Source organism: Schistocerca piceifrons, unplaced genomic scaffold, assembly GCF_021461385.2.
Source record: "Schistocerca piceifrons isolate TAMUIC-IGC-003096 unplaced genomic scaffold, iqSchPice1.1 HiC_scaffold_1808, whole genome shotgun sequence".
NCBI classification, from domain to species: domain Eukaryota; kingdom Metazoa; phylum Arthropoda; class Insecta; order Orthoptera; family Acrididae; genus Schistocerca; species Schistocerca piceifrons.
The window spans coordinates 1,158,683-1,184,016 of NW_025727688.1; the positions used below are offsets into that span (position 1 = coordinate 1,158,683).

Below are 25,334 nucleotides of genomic sequence, written 5' to 3' on the forward strand. Positions count from 1 at the left end.
CATGTGTTTTAAAAGGTTTTAAAAAAGTTTAAGAAGTTTGGGCTTCAACTGTAATAGTTGCATATGTAATGTTCGGGTCATAATGACCCGACACAAATATGTTTAGTGTAACTCGTATTTATTTCTAAAATCTGGAAATGGCGAAAATTATTTTTGTTGTGTTGTGTGGGAATAGTGACTGCATCATTCCAACTTACTCTCAACAATCACCTAAAGCTCCATGCGTTCACAACAATGGGCTTGTTTGTTGCTTTCCCCAGGAAATAATAATTGGCAGTTCTCAATAATTGGAATGCTTTGTTTCTGCCCAGTTTGACTTGTGACACCATGGCGATGAGACCATTGAATGATCGTGAGTTGGAAGAAATAGTAAATGCCTCACCAGATGAAGGATCACTTTCTGAGTTTGAAGATCACATCAGCAATGCATCTGAAAGCGAGTGTTCCGATGACAGTTACGACAGTCCACAGCCCATACAAAATAGTGTAGAGACTTTTCTTTCTAAAAATGGGAATATAGAATGGCAGTTGCATCCACCAGCACAACATGGTCGCCTACCAGCTTCGAACATCATCAAGAGTACCCCAGGAGTTACCAGGTATGCAGTCAGCAGAATATCTGATGTAAAATGTTCATTTGAAGCAGTATTTCACACAGCGCTTCAAAATGAAATAATAGAGATGACAAATATTGAAGGGCAGCGAGTTTATGGTGAACAGTGGACAGATATTGATGGTTCTGTTTTCCATGCATACTTAGGACTCTTACTCCTAGCGGGTGTATATCGATCTCATGGGGAGTCTACAAAAAGTTTGTGGGATAAAGATACTGGGCGAAACATATTTCGAGCAACCATGTCTCATGAAACATTCTGTAAGATATCACGTGTCCTGCGATTTGACAAGAAATCTACTAGAGAGGAAAGACGACGTACTGACAAACTTGCCGCAATTCGTAGTATTTGGGAGAAGTGGGTAGAGGTCCTTCCTAAACTGTATAATCCAGGAGAAAATGTTACTGTTGACGAGCAGTTAGTAGCATTTAGAGGTCGCTGTCCATTCAAGCAGTATATCCCAAGTAAACCGGCAAAATATGGGATCAAAATATGGACCATGTGTGACAGCAAAACTTCATACGTACTGAAAGCCCAAATTTATACAGGAAAGGTGAGTGGAGCGGCACCAGAAAGAAATCAGGGAATGAGGGTGGTATCTGATCTCACTTCTGAGTTACGTGGTCAGAATATCACGTGTGACAACTTTTTTACGTCGTACAATTTGGGGCAGCTGCTTCTGAAAAGGAAATTGACTATGTTGGGAACTATACGGAAAAATAAGCCGGAGCTTCCACACAAAATGACCAACAAGGAGGTACACAGCTCTTCATTTTACTTCACAAATGACACTACTGTGGTTAATTATATTCCTAAGAGACACAAGAATGTTGTACTTATGAGCACTCTCCACCATGATGCGGAAATCAGTGACAGGGCTGATAAGAAGCCAAAAATGATTTTGGACTATAATTCAACCAAAGGTGCTGTAGACACGCTTGATCAGTTATTAGGTACATATACATGCAAACGAAAAAGTAATAGGTGGCCAATGATAGTTTTCTACAATATTCTTGATGTTTCTGCTTATAATGCATACGTTTTGTGGATTTCGGTTGACCCTAATTGGAATGCAAGCAAATTGACTAGAAGGAGAATATTCTTGGAGGAACTTGGAAAGTCACTGATAAAAGAACATATTGCATCAAGAACGCATTTCCCAAGAACAGAAGATTCTTTGAGAATGGTCACAAGCATCCAAAACCCGAATGATGTGGGTGGTGTGTCAGAATCGGTAACAACAAGAAAATCTACAAAACGTGCACGCTGTAAGTTCTGTCCATCAAGTAATGACAATAAAACAAACATGGTGTGTGGAAAATGTAGTAAACATATTTGCAAGAAACATGTAACCTACTTGTGTCCACAGTGCAAGCAGTAAGAAAAGAACTGTAGTATTTTATAAGATGATTGTATTGAAAATTCTGTTGTTTCAAATTTATGTGAATACTTGTGCCTAAACTACAATCAGTAAGAAGAGAGGATTCTAAAGTTGTAGTGCTTTCTATGTTGGAATGTAATAAAAAAACTGTAGTGTGTTCTGTACTGTAGTGTGCTCTAAGATGAATATCTGTAATGACAACTGTCTGTTGTTAGAAAATGTCAATACTTACGTCTAAACTGTCAACAATAAGAATAGAAGTATGGAAAAACTGTAGTGCTTTCTAAGTTGAATGCCTGTAATGGAAACTGTCTGTTGTTTCAAATTTATGTGCATATTTAAATGAAAAATATCCCTCAATAAAGTTGTATGCATTGTTATTATTATTATTATTACCATTATTATTATTATTATTATTATTATTATTATTACTAACAAGGTACTGGAATAGAACAACAATGTCGATAGCTAAAACTGTACCAAAATTTATGTTTCTAAAGCATTTTGATATGTCGGGTCATATTGACCCGAACAGTATATATGTCAAGTAAAAGTGAACAGAACAGCAGGGTTAAATTCAAATGCACATTGCCGAGTTAAGTACAAGAGGACTGACACTGTAACTTTCTATGATTTGAACCTGTAATGTGAGTCGAGTTTTAGATTGAAATGATTTACTTCAGGTTTACTGTATCCCTTGAAGCTTCTTTTTGACGATGAAGCACAAAAATTGCATCGGAATTAAATTCTTAAGGCACAATGCCGACTTAAGTCCAAGAAGACTGAAACTCTAACTTTATATTATTTGAAACTATCCTGTGAGTCCAGTTTTAGATTCCGATGCTTCACTTTTTGTTTACTGTATCCCTTGGACCCTCTTATTGACGATGAAACACAGAAATTGCATCCGAATTTAATCCAAAAGCACAATGCCGGCTTCAGTAGAAGAGGACTGACACTCTCATTTCCTATGATTTGAACCTCTCCTCTGAGTCCAGTTTCTGATTCCGATGGTTCACTTCAGCTTTTCTGTATACCTTGGACCTTCTTATTGACGATGAAACACAGAAATGGCATCGGAATTACATTCAAAATGCACAATGCCGACTTAAGTACAAGAGGACTGACACTCTAACTTTCTATGATCTGAACCTCTCCTGAAGGTCCAGGTTTAGATTCCGATGCTTCACTTCAGGTTTACTGTATCCCTTAGACCTTCTTATTGACGTTGAAACACAGAAATTGTATCCGAATTTAATACAAAAGGCACAATGCCGAGTTAAGTACAAGAGGACTGACACTCTAACTTACTATGATTTGAACCTCTCCGGTGAGACCAGTTTTAGATACCGAAGCTTCACTTCAGGTTTACTGTATCCCTTGGACCTTCATATTGACGATGAAACACAGAAATTGCATCCGAATTTAATACAAAAGTCACAATGCCGATTTAAGTACAAGAGCACTGACACTCTAACTTTCTATGATTTGAACCTCTCCTGTGAGTCCGGTTTTAGATTCCGATGCTTCACTTTTTGTTTACTGTATCCCTTGGACCCTCTTATTGGCGATGAAACATAGAAATTGCATCCGAATTTAATACAAAAGACACAATGCCGGCTTCAGTAGAAGAGGACTGACACTCTAACTTTCAATGATTTGAACCTCTCCTGTGAGTCCAGTTTTAGATTTCGATGCTTCACTTCAGGTTTACTGTATCCCTTGGACCTTCTTATTGACGATGAAACACAGAAATTGCATCCGAATTTTATATAAAAGGCACAATGCCGACCTAAGTACAAGAGGACTGACACTCTAATTATCTATGATTTGAACCTCTCCTGTGAGTCAAGTTTTAGATTCCGATGCTTCTCTTCAGGTTTACTGTATACCTTGCACCTACTTACTGACGATGAAAATCAGAAATTGCTTCGGAATTAAATCCAAAATGCACAATGCCGACTTAAGTACAAAGGGACCGACACTCTCTAACTTTCTATGATTAGAACCTCTTCGGTTTGTCCAGTTTTAGATTCCGATGCTTCACTTCAGGTTTACTGTATCCCTTGGACCTTCTTATTGACGAGAAACACAGACATTGCATCCGAATTTAATAGAAAAGGCACAATGCCGACTCAAGTACAAGAGGACTGACACTCTAACCTTCTATGATTTGATCCTCTCCAGTGAGTCCAGTTTAGATTCCAATGCTTCACGTCAGGTTTACTGTATACCTTGCACCTTATTATTGACGATGAAACACATAAATTGCATCGGAATTAAATTCAAAAGCCACAATGCCGACTTAAGTACAAGAGGACTGACACTCTAACTTTCTATGGTTTGAACCTCTCCTGTGAGTCCCGTTTTAGATTCCGATGCTTCACTTCAGGTTTACTGCATCCCTTGGACCTTCTTATTAACGATGAAACACAGAAATTGCATCCGAATTTAATACAAAAAGCACAATGCCAAATTAAGTATAAGAGGACTGACGCTCTAACATTTAATGATTTGAACCTCTCCTGTGAGTCCAGTTTTAGATTCCGATGCTTCACTTCAGGTTTACTGTATCCCTTGGACCTTCATATTGACGATGAAACACAGAAATTGCATCGGAATTTAATTCAAAAGTCACAATGGCGTTTTAAGTACAAGAGGATTGACACTCTAACTTTCTATGATTTGAACCTCTCCTGTGAGTCCAGTCTTGACTCCGATGCTTAACTTCAGATTTACTGTATACCTTGGACCTTCGTATTGACGATGAAACACATAAATTGCATCGGAATTAAATTCAAAAGGCACAATGCCGACATAAGTAAAAGAGGACTGATACTCTAACTTTCTATGAATTGAACCTCTCCTGTGAGTCCAGTTTTAGGTTCCGATTCTTCACTTCAGGTTTACTGTTTACCTTGGACCTTCTTATTGACGATGAAGCACAGGAATTGCATCGGAATTAAATTAAGATGCCACAATGCCGACTTAAGTACAAGAGGAGTGACACTCTAACTTTCTATGTTTTGAACCTCTCCTGTGAGTCCAGTTATTGATGCCGATGTTACACTTCAGGTTTACTGTATACCATGGACCTTCTTTTTGACAATGAAGCACAAAAATTGCATCGGAATTAAATTCAAAATGCCCATGCCGACTTAAGTACAGGAGGACTGACACTCTAACTTTCTATCATTTGAATCTCTCCTGTGACTCCAGTTTTAGATTCCAATGCTTCACTTCAGGTTTACTGTATGCCTTGCACCTTCTTATTGACGATGAAACACAGAAATTGCATCGGAATTGAATACAAAAGGCACAATGCCGACTTAAGTACAAGAGGACCGACACTCTCACTTTCTATAATTTGAACCTCTCCTGTGAGTCCAGTCTCAGATTCCGATGCTTCACTTCAGGTTCACTGTATCCCTTGGACCTACTTAATGACGATGAAACACAGAAATTGCATCCGAATTTAATACAAAAGGCACAATGCCGACTTAAGTACAAGAGGAGTGACGCTCTAACTTTCTATAATTTGAACCTCTCCTGTGAGTCCAGTTTTAGATTCCGATGCTTCACTTCAGGTTTACTGTATCCCTTGGACCTTCTAATACACTATGAAACACAGAAATTGTATCCGAATTTAATACTAAAGGCACAATGCCGACTTAAGTACAAGAGGACTGACACTCTAACTTTCTATGATTTGAAAGTCTCCTGTGAGTCCAGTTTTAGCTTCCGATGCTTCACTTCAGGTTTACTGTATACCTTGGACCTTCTTATTGACGATGAAACACAGATATTGCATCGGAATTAAATGCAAAATAGCACAATGCCGACTTCAGTACAAGAGGATGGACACTCTAACTTTCTTTGATTTGAACCTCTCCTGTGAGTCCAGTTTTAGATTCCGATGCTACACTTCAAGTTTACTGTATCCCTTGGACCTTCCTATTGACGACGAAACACAGAAATTGCATCCGAATTTAATACATAAGGCACAATGCCGACTTAAGTACAGGAGGAGTGACACTATAACTTTCTATAATTTGAACCACTCCTGTGAGTCTAGTTTTAGATTCGGATGCTTCACTTCAGGTTTACTGTATCCCTTGGACCTTCTTATTGACGATGAAGCACAGAAATTGCATCCGAATTTAATACAAAAGGCACAATGCCAACTTAAGTATAAGAGGACTGATACTTTAACTTTCTATGATTTGAAACCCTCCTGTGAGTCCAGTTTTAGATTCCGATGCTTCAGTTTTTGTTTACTGTATACCTTGGACCCTCTTATTGACGATGAAACACAGAAATTGCATCCGAATTTAATCCAAAAGCACAATGCCGGCTTCAGTAGAAGAGGACTGACACTCTCATTTCCTATGATTTGAACCTCTCCTCTGAGTCCAGTTTCTGATTCTGATGGTTCACTTCAGCTCTTCTGTATACCTTGGACCTTCTTATTGACGATGAAACACAGAAATGGCATCGGAATTACATTCAAAATGCACAATGCCGACTTAAGTACAAGAGGACTGACACTCTAACTTTCTATGATCTGAACCTCTCCTGAAGGTCCAGTTTTAGATTCCGATGCTTCACTTCAGGTTTACTGTATCCCTTAGACCTTCTTATTGACGTTGAAACACAGAAATTGTATCCGAATTTAATACAAAAGGCACAATGCCGACTTAAGTACAAGAGGACTGACACTCTAACTTACTATGATTTGAACCTCTCCGGAGAGACCAGTTTTAGATACCGAAGCTTCACTTCAGGTTTACTGCATCCCTTGGACCTTCATATTGACGATGAAATACAGAAATTGCATCCGAATTTAATACAAAAGTCACAAAGCCGATTTAAGTACAAGAGCACTGACACTCTAACTTTCTATGATTTGAACCTCTCCTGTGAGCCCAGTTTTGATTCCGATGCTTAAGTTCAGATTTACTGTATACCTTGGATCTTCGTATTGATGATGAAACACAGAAATTGCATCGGAATTAATTTCAAAAGGCACAATGCCGACATAAGTACAATAGGACTGATACTCTAACTTTCAATGATTTGAACCTCTCCTGTGAGTCCGGTTTTAGATTCCGATGCTTCACTTTTTGTTTACTGTATCCCTTGGACCCTCTTATTGGCGATGAAACATAGAAATTGCATCCGAATTTAATACAAAAGACACAATGCCGGCTTCAGTAGAAGAGGACTGACACTCAAACTTTCAATGATTTGAACCTCTCCTGTGAGTCCAATTTTAGATTTCGATGTTTCACTTCAGGTTTACTCTATCCCTTGGACCTTCTTATTGACGATGAAACACAGAAATTGCATCCGAATTTTATATAAAAGGCACAATGCCGACTTAAGTACAAGAGGACTGACACTCTAATTTTCTATGATTTGAACCTCTCCTGTGAGTCCAGTTTTAGATTCCATTGCTTCACTTCAGGTTTACTGTATACCTTGCACCTTCTTATTGACGATGAAACACAGAAATTGCATTAGAAATAAATTCAGAAGGCACAATGCCGACTTATTTACAATAGGACTGACACTCTAACTCTCTATGATTTGAACCTGTCCTTTGAGTTTAGTTCTAGATTGCGATGCTTCACTTCAGGTTTACTGTATACCTTTCACCTTCATATTGACGATGAAACACAGAAATTGCATCCGAATGTAATACAAAATGCACAATGCGACTTAAGTAAAAGAGGACTGACACTCTCACTTTCTATGATTTGAACCTCTCCTTTGAGTCCAGTCTCAGATTCCGATGCTTCACTTCAGGTTCACTGTATCCCTTCGACCTTCTTATTGACGATGAAACACAGAAATTGTATCCGAATTTAATACAAAAGGCACAATGCCGACTTACTTCCAATAGGACTGACACTCAACTCTCTATGATTTGAACCTCTCCTGTGAGTCCATTTTTAGATTCCGATTCTTCACTTCAGGTTTACTGTTTACCTTGGACCATCCTATTGACGATGAAGCACAGGAATTGCATCGGAATTAAATTAAATTGCCACAAAGCCGACTTAAGTACAAGAGGACTGACACTCTAACTTTCTATCATTTGAATCTCTCCTGTGAGTCCAGTTTTAGATTCCAATGCATCACTTCAGGTTTACTGTGTGCCTTGCACCTTCTTATTGACGATGAAACACAGAAATTGCATCGGAATTGAATACAAAAGGCTCAATGCCGACTTAAGTACAAGAGGACTGACACTCTCACTTTCTTTGATTTGAACCTCTCCTGTGAGTACAGTTTTAGATTCCAAAACTTCAATTCAGGTTTACTGTATCCCTTGGACCTTCTTATTGACGATGAAACACAGAAATTGCAACAGATATTAATACGAAAGTCACATTGCCGACTGAAGTATAAGAGGACTGACACTCTAACATTCTATGATTTGAACCTATCCTGCAAATCCAGTTTTAGATTCCGATGCTTCACTTCAGGTTAACTGTATCCCTTGGACCTTCTTATACACGATGAAACACAGAAATTGTATCCGAATTTAATACTAAAGGCACAATGCCGACTTAAGTACTAGAGGACTGACACTCTAACTTTCTATGACTTGAATCTCTCCTGTGAGTCCAGTTTTAGATTCCAAAACTTCAATTCAGGTTTACTGTATCCCTTGGACCTTCTTATTGACGATGAAAGACAGAAATTGCAACAGATATTAATACGAAAGTCACATTGCCGACTGAAGTATAAGAGGACTGACACTCTAACATTCTATGATTTGAACCTATCCTGCAAATCCAGTTTTAGATTCCGATGCTTCACTTCAGGTTAACTGTATCCCTTGGACCTTCTTATTGACGAGAAACACAGACATTGCATCCGAATTTAATAGAAAAGGCACAATGCCGACTCAAGTACAAGAGGACTGACACTCTAACTTTCTTTGATTTGAACCTCTCTTGTGGATCCAGTTTTAGATTCCGATGCTTCACTTCATGTATACTGTATCCCTTGGACCTTCCTATTGACGATGAAACACAGAAAATGCATCCGAATTTAATACAAAAGGCACAATGCCGACTTCAGTACAGGAGGATTGACACTATAACTTTCTATGTTTTGAACCACTCCTGTTAGTCTAGTTTTAGATTCCGATGCTTCACTTCAGGTTTACTGTATCCCTTGGACCTTCTTTTAACGATGAAGCACAGAAATTGCATCCGAGTTTAATACAAAAGGCACAATGCCTACTTAAGTATAAGAGGACTGATACTTTAACTTTCTATGATATGAACCCCTCCTGTGAGTCCAGTTTTAGATTCCGATGCTTCACTTTTTGTTTACTGTATCCCTTGGACCCTCTTATTGACGATGAAACACAGAAATTGCGACCGAATTTAATACAAAAGGCACAATGCCGGCTTCAGTAGAAGAGGACTGACACTCTCATTTCGTATGATTTGAATCTCTCCTCCGAGTCCAGTTTCTGATTCCGATGGTCCACTTCAGCTTTTCTGTATACCTTGGACCTTCTTATTGACGATGAAGCATAGTAATAGCATCGGAATTACATTCAAAATGCACAATGCCGACTTAAGTACAAGAGGGCTGACACTCTAACTTTCTATGATTTGAACCTCTCCTGAAGGTCCAGTTTTAGATTCCGATGCTTCACTTCAGGTTTACTGTATCCCTTAGACCTTCTTATTGACGTTGAAACACAGAAATTGTATCCGATTTTAATACAAAATTCACAATGCCGAGTTAAGTACAAGAGGACTGACACTCTAACTTACTATGATTTGAACCTCTCCGGTGAGACCAGTTTTAGATACCGAAGCTTCACTTCAGGTTTACTGTATCCCTTGGACCTACTTATTGACGATGACACACAGAAATTGCATCCGAATGTAATACAAAATGCACAATGCGACTTAAGTAAAAGAGGACTGACACTCTCACTTTCTATGATTTGAACCTCTCCTTTGAGTCCAGTCTCAGATTCCGATGCTTCACTTCAGGTTCACTGTATCCCTTGGACCTACTTAATGACGATGAAACACAGAAATTGCATCCGAATTTAATACAAAAGGCACAATGCCGACTTAAGTACAAGAGGACTGACGCTCTAACTTTCTATGATTTGAACCTTTCCTGTGAGTCCAGTTTTAGATTCCGATGCTTAACTTCAGGTTTACTGTATCCCTTGGACCTTCTTATACACGATGAAACACAGAAATTGTATCCGAATTTAATACAAAATTCACAATGCCGACTTAAGTACAAGAGGACTGACACTCTAACTTTCTATGATTTGAATCTCTCCTGTGAGTCCAGTTTTAGATTCCGAAACTTCAAATCAGGTTTACTGTATCCCTTGGACCTTCTTATTGACGATCAAACACAGAAATTGTATCCGAATTTAATACAAAAGGCACAATGCCGACTTACTTCCAATAGGACTGACACTCAACTCTCTATGATTTGAACCTCTCCTGTGAGTCCATTTTTAGATTCCGATTCTTCACTTCAGGTTTACTGTTTACCTTGGACCATCCTATTGACGATGAAGCACAGGAATTGCATCGGAATTAAATTAAATTGCCACAAAGCCGACTTAAGTACAAGAGGACTGACACTCTAACTTTCTATCATTTGAATCTCTCCTGTGAGTCCAGTTTTAGATTCCAATGCATCACTTCAGGTTTACTGTGTGCCTTGCACCTTCTTATTGACGATGAAACACAGAAATTGCATCGGAATTGAATACAAAAGGCTCAATGCCGACTTAAGTACAAGAGGACTGACACTCTCACTTTCTTTGATTTGAACCTCTCCTGTGAGTACAGTTTTAGATTCCAAAACTTCAATTCAGGTTTACTGTATCCCTTGGACCTTCTTATTGACGATGAAACACAGAAATTGCAACAGATATTAATACGAAAGTCACATTGCCGACTGAAGTATAAGAGGACTGACACTCTAACATTCTATGATTTGAACCTATCCTGCAAATCCAGTTTTAGATTCCGATGCTTCACTTCAGGTTAACTGTATCCCTTGGACCTTCTTATACACGATGAAACACAGAAATTGTATCCGAATTTAATACTAAAGGCACAATGCCGACTTAAGTACTAGAGGACTGACACTCTAACTTTCTATGACTTGAATCTCTCCTGTGAGTCCAGTTTTAGATTCCAAAACTTCAATTCAGGTTTACTGTATCCCTTGGACCTTCTTATTGACGATGAAAGACAGAAATTGCAACAGATATTAATACGAAAGTCACATTGCCGACTGAAGTATAAGAGGACTGACACTCTAACATTCTATGATTTGAACCTATCCTGCAAATCCAGTTTTAGATTCCGATGCTTCACTTCAGGTTAACTGTATCCCTTGGACCTTCTTATTGACGAGAAACACAGACATTGCATCCGAATTTAATAGAAAAGGCACAATGCCGACTCAAGTACAAGAGGACTGACACTCTAACTTTCTTTGATTTGAACCTCTCTTGTGGATCCAGTTTTAGATTCCGATGCTTCACTTCATGTATACTGTATCCCTTGGACCTTCCTATTGACGATGAAACACAGAAAATGCATCCGAATTTAATACAAAAGGCACAATGCCGACTTCAGTACAGGAGGATTGACACTATAACTTTCTATGTTTTGAACCACTCCTGTTAGTCTAGTTTTAGATTCCGATGCTTCACTTCAGGTTTACTGTATCCCTTGGACCTTCTTTTAACGATGAAGCACAGAAATTGCATCCGAGTTTAATACAAAAGGCACAATGCCTACTTAAGTATAAGAGGACTGATACTTTAACTTTCTATGACATGAACCCCTCCTGTGAGTCCAGTTTTAGATTCCGATGCTTCACTTTTTGTTTACTGTATCCCTTGGACCCTCTTATTGACGATGAAACACAGAAATTGCGACCGAATTTAATACAAAAGGCACAATGCCGGCTTCAGTAGAAGAGGACTGACACTCTCATTTCGTATGATTTGAATCTCTCCTCCGAGTCCAGTTTCTGATTCCGATGGTCCACTTCAGCTTTTCTGTATACCTTGGACCTTCTTATTGACGATGAAGCATAGTAATAGCATCGGAATTACATTCAAAATGCACAATGCCGACTTAAGTACAAGAGGGCTGACACTCTAACTTTCTATGATTTGAACCTCTCCTGAAGGTCCAGTTTTAGATTCCGATGCTTCACTTCAGGTTTACTGTATCCCTTAGACCTTCTTATTGACGTTGAAACACAGAAATTGTATCCGATTTTAATACAAAATTCACAATGCCGAGTTAAGTACAAGAGGACTGACACTCTAACTTACTATGATTTGAACCTCTCCGGTGAGACCAGTTTTAGATACCGAAGCTTCACTTCAGGTTTACTGTATCCCTTGGACCTACTTATTGACGATGACACACAGAAATTGCATCCGAATGTAATACAAAATGCACAATGCGACTTAAGTAAAAGAGGACTGACACTCTCACTTTCAATGATTTGAACCTCTCCTTTGAGTCCAGTCTCAGATTCCGATGCTTCACTTCAGGTTCACTGTATCCCTTGGACCTACTTAATGACGATGAAACACAGAAATTGCATCCGAATTTAATACAAAAGGCACAATGCCGACTTAAGTACAAGAGGACTGACGCTCTAACTTTCTATGATTTGAACCTTTCCTGTGAGTCCAGTTTTAGATTCCGATGCTTAACTTCAGGTTTACTGTATCCCTTGGACCTTCTTATACACGATGAAACACAGAAATTGTATCCGAATTTAATACAAAATTCACAATGCCGACTTAAGTACAAGATGACTGACACTCTAACTTTCTATGATTTGAATCTCTCCTGTGAGTCCAGTTTTAGATTCCGAAACTTCAAATCAGGTTTACTGTATCCCTTGGACCTTCTTATTGACGATGAAACACAGAAATTGTATCCGAATTTAATACAAAAGGCACAATGCCGACTTACTTCCAATAGGTCTGACACTCTAACTCTCTATGATTTGAACCTCTCCTGTGAGTCCAGTTTTAGATTCCGATGCTTAACTTCAGGTTTACTGTATACCTTGGGCTTTCGTATTGACGATGAAACACAGAAATTGCATCGGAATTACATTCAAAAGGCACAATGCCGGCTTAAGTACGACAGGACTGATACTCTAACTTTCTATGATTTGAACCTCTCCTGTGAGTCCAGTTTTAGATTCCGATGTTTCACTTCAGGTTTACTCTATCCCTTGGACCTTCTTATTGACGATGAAACACAAAAAATTGCATCCGAATTTAATACAAAAGGCACAATGCCGACTTAAGTACAAGAGGACTGACACTCTCACTTCCTACGATTTGAACCTCTCCTGTGAGTCCAGTTTCAGATTCCGATGGTTCACATCAGCTTTTCTGTATACCTTGGACCTTCTTATTGACGATGGAACACAGAAATTGCATCGGAACTAAATTCAAAAGGCACTATGCCGACTTAAGTACAAGAGGACTGACACTCTAACTTTCTATGATTTGAACCTCTCCTGCGAGTCCAGTTTTAGGTTCCGATGCTTTACTTCAGGTTTACTGTATCCCTTAGACCTTCTTATTGACGTTGAAACACAGAAATTGTATCCCAATTTAATACAAAAGGCACAATGCCGAGTTAAGTACAAGAGGACTGACACTCTAACTTACTATGATTTGAACCTCTCCGGTGATTGCAGTTTTAGATTCCGAAGGTTCACTTCAGGTATACTGTATCCCTTGGACCTTCTTATTTGCGATGAAACACAGAAATTGCAACCGAATTTAATACAAAAGGCACAATGCCGACGTAAGTACAAGAGGACTGACACTCTAACTTTCTATGATTTGAACCTGTAATGCGAGTCCAGTTTTAGATTCCGATGCTTCACTTCAGGTTTACTGCATGCCTTGGACCTTCTTTGTGACGAAAAAGCACAGAAATTGCATCGGATTTAAATTCAAAAGGCACAATGTCGACTTAAGTAAATGAGGACCGACACTCTCACTTTCTATGATTTGAACCTCTCCTGTGAGTCCTGTCTCAGATTCCGATGCTTCACTTCAGGTTCACAGTATCCCTTGGACCTTCTTAATGACGATGAAACACAGAAATTGCATCCGAATTTAATACAAAAGGCACAATGCCGACTTAAGTACAAGAGGAATGACGCTCTAACGTTCTATGGTTTGAACCTACGTGTGAGTCCAGTTTTAGATTCCGATGCTTCACTTCAGGTTTACTGTATCCCTTGGACCTTCTTATTGACGATGAAACACAGAAATAGCATCGGAATTAAATAGAAAAGGCACAATGCCGACTTACTTACAATAGGACTGACACTCTAACCCTCTATGATTCGAACCTCTCCTGTGAGTCCAGTTTTAGATCCAGATGCTTCACTTCAGGTTTACTGTATACCTTACACCTTCTTATTGACGATGAAACACAGAAATTGCATCGGAATTTAATTCAAAATGCACAATGCCGACTTAAGTACAAGAGGACTGACGCTCTCTAAATTTTTATGATTAGAACCTCTTCGGTTAGTCCAGTTTTGGATTCCGATGCTTCACTTCAGGTTTACTGTATTCCTTGGACCTTCTTATTGACGAGAAACACAGACATTGCATCCGAATTTAATAGAAAAGGCACAATGCCGACTCAAGTGCAAGAGGACTGACACTCTAACTTTCTATGATTTGAACCTCTCCTGTGAGTCCAGTTTTAGATTCCAATGCTTCACGTCAGGTTTACTGTATACCTTGCACCTTCTTATTGACGATGAAACACAGAAATTGCTTCGGAATTAAACTCAAAATGCATAATGCCGACTTAAGTACAAGAGGACTGATACTCTAACTTTCTATGATTTGAACCTCTTCTGTGAGTCCAGTTTTACATTCCGATGTTTCACTTCGGGTTTACTCTATCTCTTGGACTTTCTTATTGACGATGAAACAAAGAAATTGCATCCGAATTTAACGTAAAAGGCACAATGCCGACTTAAGTACAAGAGGACTGACACTCTTTCTTTCTATGATTTGAACCTCTCCTGTGAGACCAGTTTTACATTCCGAAGCTTCACTTCAGGTTTACTGTATCCCTTGGACCTTCATATTGACGATGAAACACAGAAATTGCATCCGAATTTAATACAAATGACAGAATGCCGACTTAAGTACAAGAGGACTGACACTCTAACTTTCTATGATTTGAACCTCTCCTGTGAGTCCAGTTTTAGATTCCGATGCTTAACTTCAGGTTTACTGTATACCTTGGACCTTCGTATTGACGATGAAACACAGAAATTGCATCGGAATTAAATTCAAAAGGCACAATGTCGGCTTAAGTACAAGAGGACTGATACTCTAACTGTCTATGATTTGTACCTCTCCTGTGAGTCCAGTTTTAGATTCCGATGCTTCACTTCAGGTTTACTGTGTACCTTGGACCTTCTCATTGACCATGAAGCACAGAAATTCGATCGGAATTAAATACGAATGCACAATGCCGAGATGAGTACAGGAGGACTGACACTCTAACTTTCTATGATTTGAACCTCTCCTGTGAGTCCAGCTTTAGATTCCGATGCTTCACTTCAGGGTTACTGTATCCCTTTGACCTTCTTATTGACGATGATACACAGAAATTGCATCCGAATTTGATACAAAAGGCACAATGCCGACTTAAGTACTAGAGGACTGACCCTCTAACTTTCTAAGATATGAACCTCTCCTGTGAGTCCAGTTTTAGATTCCGATGCTTCACGTCAGGTATACTGTATCCCTTGGACTTTCTTATTGACGATGAAACACAGAAACTGCATCCGAATGTAATACAAAAGGCACATTGCCGACATAAGTACAAGAGGACTGACACTCTAATTTTCTATGATTTGAACCTCTCCTGTGAGTCCAGTTTTAGATTCCGATGCTTCACTTCCGGTTTACTGTATCCCTTGGAACTTCTTATTGACGATGAAACAGACGAATTGCATCCGAATTTAATACAAAAGGCACAATGCCGACTTACTTGCAATAGGACTGACACTCTAACTCTCTATGATTTGAACCTCTCCAGTGAGTCCAGTTTTAGATTCCGATGCTTCACTTCAGGTTTACTGTATACCTTGGACCTTCTTATTGACGATGAAACACAGATATTGCATCGGATTTAATTCAAAATAGCACAATGCCGACTTAAGTACAAGAGGACGGACACTCTAAATTTCTTTGATTTGAACCTCTCCTGTGAGTCTAGTTTTAGATTCCGATGCTTCACTTCAGGTTTGCTGTATAACTTGGACCTTCTTATTGACGTTCAAACACAGAAATTGTATCCGAATTAAATACAAAAGGCACAATGCCGAGTTAAGTACAAGAGGACTGACACTCTAACTTACTATGATTTGAACCTCTCCGGTGAGACCAGTTTTAGATTCCGAAGCTTCACTTCAGGTTTACTGTATCCCTTGGACCTTCATATTGACGATGAAACACAGAAATTGCATCCGAATTTAATACAAAAGTCACAATGCCGATTTAAGTGCAAGAGGACTGACACTCTAACTTTGTATGATTTGAACCTCTCCTGTGAGTCCAGTTTTGATTCCGATGCTTAACTTCAGATTTACTGTATACCTTGGACCTTCGTATTGACGATGAAACACAGAAATTGCATCGGAATTAATTTCAAAAGGCACAATGCCGAATTAAGTACAAGAGGACTGATACTCTAACTTTCTATGATTTGAACCTCTCCTGTGAGTCAAGTTTTGGAATCCGATTTTTCACTTCAGGTTTACTGTGTACCTTGGACCGTCTTATTGACGATGAAGCACAGAAATTGCATCGGAATTAAGTTCAAAAGGCCCATGCCGACTTAAGTACAAGGGGACTGACACTCTAGCTTTCTATTGTTTGAACCTGTAATGTGAGTCCAGTTTTAGATTTTGATGCCTTACTTCAGGTTTACTGTATCCCTTGGACCTTCTTATTGACGATGACACACAGAAATTGCATCCGAATTTAATACAAAAGGCACAATGCGACTTAAGTAAAAGAGGACTGACACTCTCACTTTCTATGATATGAACCTCTCCTGTGCGTCCAGTTTTAGATTCCGATGCTTCACTTCAGGTTTTCTGTGTACCTTGGAAATTCTTACTGACGATGAAGCACAGAAATTGCATCGGAATGAACTTCAAATGGCACAATGCCGACTTCAGTACAAGAATACTGAGACTCTAACTTTCGTTGATTTGAACCTCTCCTGTGAGTCCAGTCTCAGATTCCGATGCTTCACATCAGGTTCACTGTATCCCTTGGACCTTCTTATTGACGATGAAGCACTGAAATTGCATCCGAATTTAATACAAAAGGCACAATGCCGACTAAAAAACAAGAGGACTGACGCTCTAACATTCTATGATTTGAACCTCTCCTGTGAGTCCAGTTTTAGATTCCGATGCTTCACTTCAGGTTTACTGTATCCCTTGGACCTTATTATTGACGATGAAACACAGAAATTGCATCCGAATTTAATACAAAAGTCACAATGTCGACTTAAGTACAAGAGGACTGACACTCTAACTTTCTATGATTTGAACCTCTCCTGTGAGTCCAGTTTTAGATTCCGATGCTTAACTGCAGGTTTACTTTATACCTTGGACCTTCGTATTGACGATGAAACACAGAAATTGGATCGGAATTAAATTCAAAAGGCACAATGCCGAGTTAAGTACAAGAGGACTGACACTGTAACTTTCTATGATTTGAACCTCTCCTGTGAGTCCAGCTTTAGATTCCGATGCTTCACTTCAGGTTTGCTGTATCCCTAGGACCTTCTTATTGACGATGAAACACAGATATTACATGCGAATTTAATACAAAAGGCACAATGCTAACTTAAGTACAAGAGGACTGACACTCTAACTTTCTATGATTTGAACCTGTAATGTGAGCCCAGTTTTAGATTCCGATGCTTCACTTCAGGTTTACTGGACACTCTGGACCTTCTTATTGACGATGAAACACAGGAATTGCATCGGAAATCAATTCAAAAGCCACAATGCCGACTTAAGTACGAGAGGAGTGACACTCTAACTTTCTATGATTTGAACCTCTCCTGTGAGTCCAGTTTTAGATTCCGATGCTTCACTTCAGGTTTACTGTTTACCTTGGACCTTCATATTGACGATGAAACACAGAAATTACATCGGAATTAACTTCAAAATACCATAATGCCGACTTAAGTACAAGAGGACGGACTCTCTAACTTCCTATGATTTAAACCTCTCTTGTGAGTCCAGTTTTAGATTCCGATGCTTCACTTCAGGTTTAATGTATCCCTTGGACCTTCTTATTGACGATGAAACACAGAAATTGCATCCGAATTTAATACAAAAGGCACAATGCCGACTTAAGTGAAAGTGGACTGATACTCTAACTTTATATGATTTGAACTTGTCCTGTGAGTCCGGTTTTAGATTCCGATGCTTCACTTCAGGTTTCCTGTGTACCTTGGACCTTCTTACTGACGATGAAGCACAGAAATTGCATCGGAATTAACTTGAAATGGCACAATGCCGACTTCAGTACAAGAGGACTGAGACTCTAACTTTCGTTGATTTGAACCTCTCCTGTGAGTCCAGTTTTAGATTCCGATGCTTCACTTCCGGTCTACTGTATACCTTGCACCTTCGTATTGACGATGAAACACAGAAATTGCATCGGAATTAAAATAAAAAGACCCATGCCGACTTAAGTACAAGAGGACTGACACTCTAACTTTCTATGATATGAATCTCCCCTGTGAAACCAGTTTTAGGTCCGAAGCTTCACTTCAGGTTTACTGTATCCCTTGGACTTTCTTATTGACGATGAAATACAGAAATTGAATCCAAATTGAATACATAAGGCACAATGCCGACTTAAGTACAAGAGGACTAACACTCTCAATTTCTATGATTTGAATCTCTCCTGTGAGTCCAGTTTTAGGTACCGATGTTCCACTTCAGCCTTACTGTATACCATGGACCTTCTTATTGACGATGAAGCACAGAAATTGCATCGGAATTAAATTCAAAAGGCACAATGCCGACCAAAGTACAAGAGGAGTGAACTCTACCTTTATATGATTTGAACCTCTCCTGTGAGTGCAGTTTTAGATTCCGATGCTTTACTTCAGGTTTACTGTATACCTTGGACCTTCATATTGACGATGAAACACAGAAATTACATCGGAATTAACTTCAAAATAGCACAATGCAGACTTAAGTACAAGAGGACGGACACACTAACTTCCTGTGATTTGATCCTCTCCTGGGAGTCCAGTTTTAGATTCCGATGCCACACTTCAGGTTTACTGTATACCATGGACCTTCTTATTGACGATGAAGCACAGAAAATGCATCGGAATTAAATTCAAAAGGCAAAATTCCGACTTAAGTAGAAGAGGACTGACACTCTAACTTTCTATCATTTGAACCTCTCCTGTGAGTCCAGTTTTGGATTCCGATGCTTCACTTCAGGTTCACTGTATCCCTTGGCCATTCTTAATGACGATGAAACACAGAAATTGCATCCGAATTTAATACAAAAAGCACAATGCCGACTGGAGTACAAGAGGACTGACACTCTCACTTTCTATTATTTGAACCTCTCCAGCGAGTCCAGTTTTAGATTCCGATGCTTCACTTCCGGTTTACTGTATCCCTTGGACCTTCTTATTGACGTTGAAACACAGAAATTGCATCCGAATTTAATACTAAAGGCACAATGCCGACTTAAGTACAAGAGGACTGACACTCTCACTTTCTATGATTTGAAACACTCCTGTGAGTCCAGTTTTAGATTCCGATGCTTCACTTCAGGTTTACTGTATCCCTTGGACCTTCTTATTGACGATGAAACTCAGAAATTGCATCTGAATTTAATACAAAATGCACAATGCCGACTTAAGTACAAGAGGACTGACACTCTAACTCTCTATGATTTGAACCTCTCTTGTGAGTCGAGTTTTAGATTCCGATGCTTCACTTCAGGTTTACTGTACACTTTGGACGTTCCTATTGACGATGAAACAAAGGAATTGCATCGGAATTAAATTCAAATGCCACAATGCCGACTTAAGTACAAGAGGAGTGACACTATAACTTTCTATGATTTGAACCGCTCCTGGGAGTCCCGTTTTAGGTGCCGATGTTACACTTCAGGTTTACTGTATACCATGGACTTTCTTTTTGACGATGAAGCACAGAAATTGCATCGGAAGTAAATTCAAAAGGCACAATTCCGACTTAAGTACAAGAGGACTGACACTCAATCTTTCTATGATTTGAACCTCTCCTGTGAGTACAGTTTTAGATTCCAATGCTTCACTTCCGGTTTAATGTATCCGTTGGACCTTCATATTGACGATGAAACACAGAAATTGCATCCGAATTTAGTACAAAAGGCACAATGCCGACTTAAGTACAAGAGGACTGACACTCTCACTTTCTATGATTTGAACCTCTCCTGTGAGTCGAGTTTTATATTTCGATGCTTCACTTCAGGTTTACTGTATACCTTGGACCTTCTTATTGACGATGAACCGCAGGAATTGCATCGGAAATCAATTCAAAAGCCACAATGCCGAGTTAAGTACAAGAGGAGTGACACTCTAACTTTCTATGGTTTGAACCTCTCCTGTGAGTCCAGTTTTAGGTACCGATGTTACACTTCGGGTTTACTGTATTCCATGGACCTTCTTATTGACGATGAAGCACAGAAACTGCATCGGAATTAAATTCAAAAGGCACAATGCCGACTTAAGTACAAGAGGACTGAACTCTACCTTTATATGATTTGAACCTCTCCTGTGAGTCCAGCTTTAGATTCCGATGCTTCACTTCAGGTTTACTGTATCCTTTGGACCTTCTTATTGACGATGACACACAGAAATTGCTTCCGAATTTAATACAAAAGGCACAATGCGACTTAAGTAAAAGAGGACTGAGACTCTCATTTTCTATGATTTGAACCTCTCCTGTGAGTCCAGTCTCAGATTCCAATGCTTCACTTCAGGTTCACTGTATCCCTTGGACCTTCTTAATGACGATGAAACACTGAAATTGCCTCCGAATTTTATACTAAAGGCACAAAGCCGACTTAAGTACAAGATGACTGACGCTCTAACTTTCTATGATTTGAACCTCTCCTGTGAGTCCACTTTTAGATTCCGATGCTTCACTACAGGTTTACTGTATCCCTTGGACCTTCTTATTGACGATGAAACACAGAAATTGTATCCGAATTTAATACAAAAGGCACAATGCCGACTTAAGTACAGGAGGACTGACACTCTAACTTTCTATGATTTGAATCTCTCGTGTGAGTCCCGTCTTAGTTTCCGAAGCTTCACTTCAGGTTTACTGTATCTCTTGGACCTTCTTATTGACGATGAAACACAGAAATTGCATCCGAATTTAATACAAAAGTCACAATGTCGACTTAAGTACAAGAGGACTGACACTCTAACTTTCTATGATTTGAACCTCTCCTGTGAGTCCAGTTTTAGATTCCGATGCTTAACTCCAGATTTACTGTATACCTTGGACCTTCGTATTGACGATGAAACACAGAAATTGCATCGGAATTAATTTCAAAAGGCACAATGCCGAATTAAGTACAAGAGGACTGATACTCTAACTTTCAATGATTTGAACCTCTCCTGTGAGTCAAGTTTTGGAATCCGATTTTTCACTTCAGGTTTACTGTGTACCTTGGAGCGTCTTATTGACGATGAAGCACAGAAATTGCATCGGAATTAAGTTCAAAAGGCCCATGCCGACTTAAGTACAAGGGGACTGACACTCTAGCTTTCTATGATTTGAACCTGTAATGTGAGTCCAGTTTTAGATTTTGATGCCTTACTTCAGGTTTACTGTATCCCTTGGACCTTCTTATTGACGATGACACACAGAAATTGCATCCGAATTTAATACAAAAGGCACAATGCGACTTAAGTAAAAGAGGACTGACACTCTCACTTTCTATGATATGAACCTCTCCTGTGAGTCCGGTTTTAGATTCCGATGCTTCACTTCAGGTTTTCTGTGTACCTTGGAAATTCTTACTGACGATGAAGCACAGAAATTGCATCGGAATTAACTTCAAATGGCACAATGCCGACTTCAGTACAAGAGGACTGAGACTCTAACTTTCGTTGATTTGAACCTCTCCTGTGAGTCCAGTCTCAGATTCCGATGCTTCACATCAGGTTCACTGTATCCCTTGGACCTTCTTATTGACGATGAAGCACTGAAATTGCATCCGAATTTAATACAAAAGGCACAATGCCGACTAAAGTACAATAGGACTGACGCTCTAACATTCTATGATTTGAACCTCTCCTGTGAGTCTAGTTTTAGATTCCGATGCTTCACTTCAGGTTTACTGTATCCCTTGGGCCTTATTATTGACGATGAAACACAGAAATTGCATCCGAATTTAATACAAAAGTCACAATGTCGACTTAAGTACAAGAGGACTGACACTCTCACTTTCTATGATTTGAACCTATCCTGTGAGCCAAGTTTTAGATTCCGATGCTTAACTGCAGCTTTACTTTATACCTTGGACCTTCGTATTGACGATGAAACACAGAAATTGGATCGGAATTAAATTCAAAAGGCACAATGCCGAGTTAAGTACAAGAGGACTGACACTGTAACTTTCTATGATTTGAACCTCTCCTGTGAGTCCAGCTTTAGATTCCGATGCTTCACTTCAGGTTTGCTGTATCCCTAGGACCTTCTTATTGACGATGAAACACAGATATTACTTGCGAATTTAATACAAAAGGCACAATGCTGACTTAAGTACAAGAGGACTGACACTCTAACTTTCTATGATTTGAACCTGTAATGTGAGTCCAGTTTTAGATTCCGATGCTTCACTTCAGGTTTACTGTACACTCTGGACCTTCTTATTGACGATGAAACACAGGAATTGCATCGGAAATCAATTCAAAACCACAATGCCGACTTAAGTACGAGAGGAGTGACACTCTAACTTTCTATGATTTGAACCCCTCCTGTGAGTCCAGTTTTAGATTCCGATGCTTCACTTCAGGTTTACTGTTTACCTTGGACCTTCATATTGACGATGAAACACAGAAATTACATCGGAATTAACTTCAAAATACCATAATGCCGGCTTAAGTACAAGAGGACTGACACTCTAACTTCCTATGATTTAAACCTCTCTTGTGAGTCCAGTTTTAGATTCCGATGCTTCACTTCAGGTTTAATGTATCCCTTGGACCTTCTTATTGACGATGAAACACAGAAATTGCATCCGAATTTAATACAAAAGGCACAATGCCGACTTAAGTGAAAGTGGACTGATACTCTAACTTTATATGATTTGAACTTCTCCTGTGAGTCCGGTTTTAGATTCCGATGCTTCACTTCAGGTTTTCTGTGTACCTTGGACCTTCTTACTGACGATGAAGCACAGAAATTGCATCGGAATTAACTTCAAATGGCACAATGCCGACTTCAGTACAAGAGGACTGAGACTCTAACTTTCGTTGATTTGAACCTCTCCTGTGAGTCCAGTTTTAGATTCCGATGCTTCACTTCCGGTCTACTGTGTACCTTGCACCTTCGTATTGACGATGAAACACAGAAATTGCATCGGAATTAAAATAAAAAGACCCATGCCGACTTAAGTACAAGAGGACTGACACTCTAACTTTCTATCATTTTAATCTCTCCTGTGAGTCCAGTTTCAGATTCCAAAGATTAACTTCAGGTTTACTGTATACCTTGCACCTTCTTATTGTCGATGAAACACAGATATTGCATCGGAATTGAATACAAAAGGCACAATGCCGACTTAAGTACAAGAGGACTGACACTCTCACTTTCTATGAATTAAACCTCTCCTGTGAGTCCAGTTATAAATTCCGATGCTTCACTTCAGGTTTACTGTATCCCTTGGACCTTCTTATTGACGATGAAACACAGAAATTGTATCCGAATTTAATACAAAAGGCACAATGCCGACTTAAGTACAAGAGGACTGACACTCTATCTTTCTATGATATGAATCTCCCCTGTGAAACCAGTTTTAGATCCGAAGCTTCACTTCAGGTTTACTGTATCCCTTGGACTTTCTTATTGACGATGAAATACAGAAATTGAATCCAAATTGAATACAAAAGGCACAATGCCGACTTAAGTACAAGAGGACTAACACTCTCACTTTCTGTGATTTGAATCTCTCCTGTGAGTCCAGTTTTAGGTACCGATGTTCCACTTCAGGTTTACTGTATACCATGGACCTTCTTATTGACGATGAAGCACAGAAATTGCATCGGAATTAAATTCAAAAGGCACAATGCCGACTTAAGTACAAGAGGAGTGAACTCTACCTTTATATGATTTGAACCTCTCCTGTGAGTGCAGTTTTAGATACCGATGCTTTACTTCAGGTTTACTGTATACCTTGGACCTTCATATTGACGATGAAACACAGAAATTACATCGGAATTAACTTCAAAATAGCACAATGCAGACTTAAGTACAAGAGGACGGACACACTAACTTCCTGTGATTTGATCCTCTCCTGGGAGTCCGGTTTTAGATTCCGATGCCACACTTCAGGTTTACTGTATTCCATGGACCTTCTTATTGACGATGAAGCACAGAAAATGCATCGGAATTAAATTCAAAAGGCAAAATTCCGACTTAAGTAGAAGAGGACTGACACTCTAACTTTGTATCATTTGAACCTCTCATGTGAGTCCAGTTTTGGATTCCGATGCTTCACTTCAGGTTCACTGTATCCCTTGGCCATTCTTAATGACGAAGAAACACAGAAATTGCATCCGAATTTAACACAAAAAGCACAATGCCGACTTGAGTACAAGAGGACTGACACTCTCACTTTCTATTATTTGAACCTCTCCAGCGAGTCCAGTTTTAGATTCCGATGCTTCACTTCCCGTTTACTGTATCCCTTGGACCTTCTTATTGACGTTGAAACACAGAAATTGCATCCGAATTTAATACTAAAGGCACAATGCCGACTTAAGTACAAGAGGACTGACACTCTCACTTTCTATGATTTGAAACACTCCTGTGAGTCCAGTTTTAGATTCCGATGCTTCACTTCAGGTTTACTGTATCCCTTGGACCTTCTTATTGACGATGAAACTCAGAAATTGCATCTGAATTTAATACAAAATGCACAATGCCGACTTAAGTACAAGAGGACTGACACT

At 39.3% G+C, this 25,334-nt stretch overlaps 1 protein-coding gene across 1 annotated transcript in view; it reads left to right on the forward strand.

Annotated features, from left to right (window-relative positions):
• The first annotated feature begins 333 nt into the window (after nt 1–333).
• Nucleotides 334–25,334, forward strand: part of LOC124740721 — a 166,861-nt gene continuing 141,860 nt past the window's right edge. The window contains exons 1-3 of the mRNA XM_047248631.1: nt 334–971; nt 1,125–1,991; nt 2,435–2,537. Coding sequence (XP_047104587.1) covers nt 334–971; nt 1,125–1,991; nt 2,435–2,537 — 1,608 coding nt within the window. The remainder of the gene's footprint in view (nt 972–1,124; nt 1,992–2,434; nt 2,538–25,334) is intronic.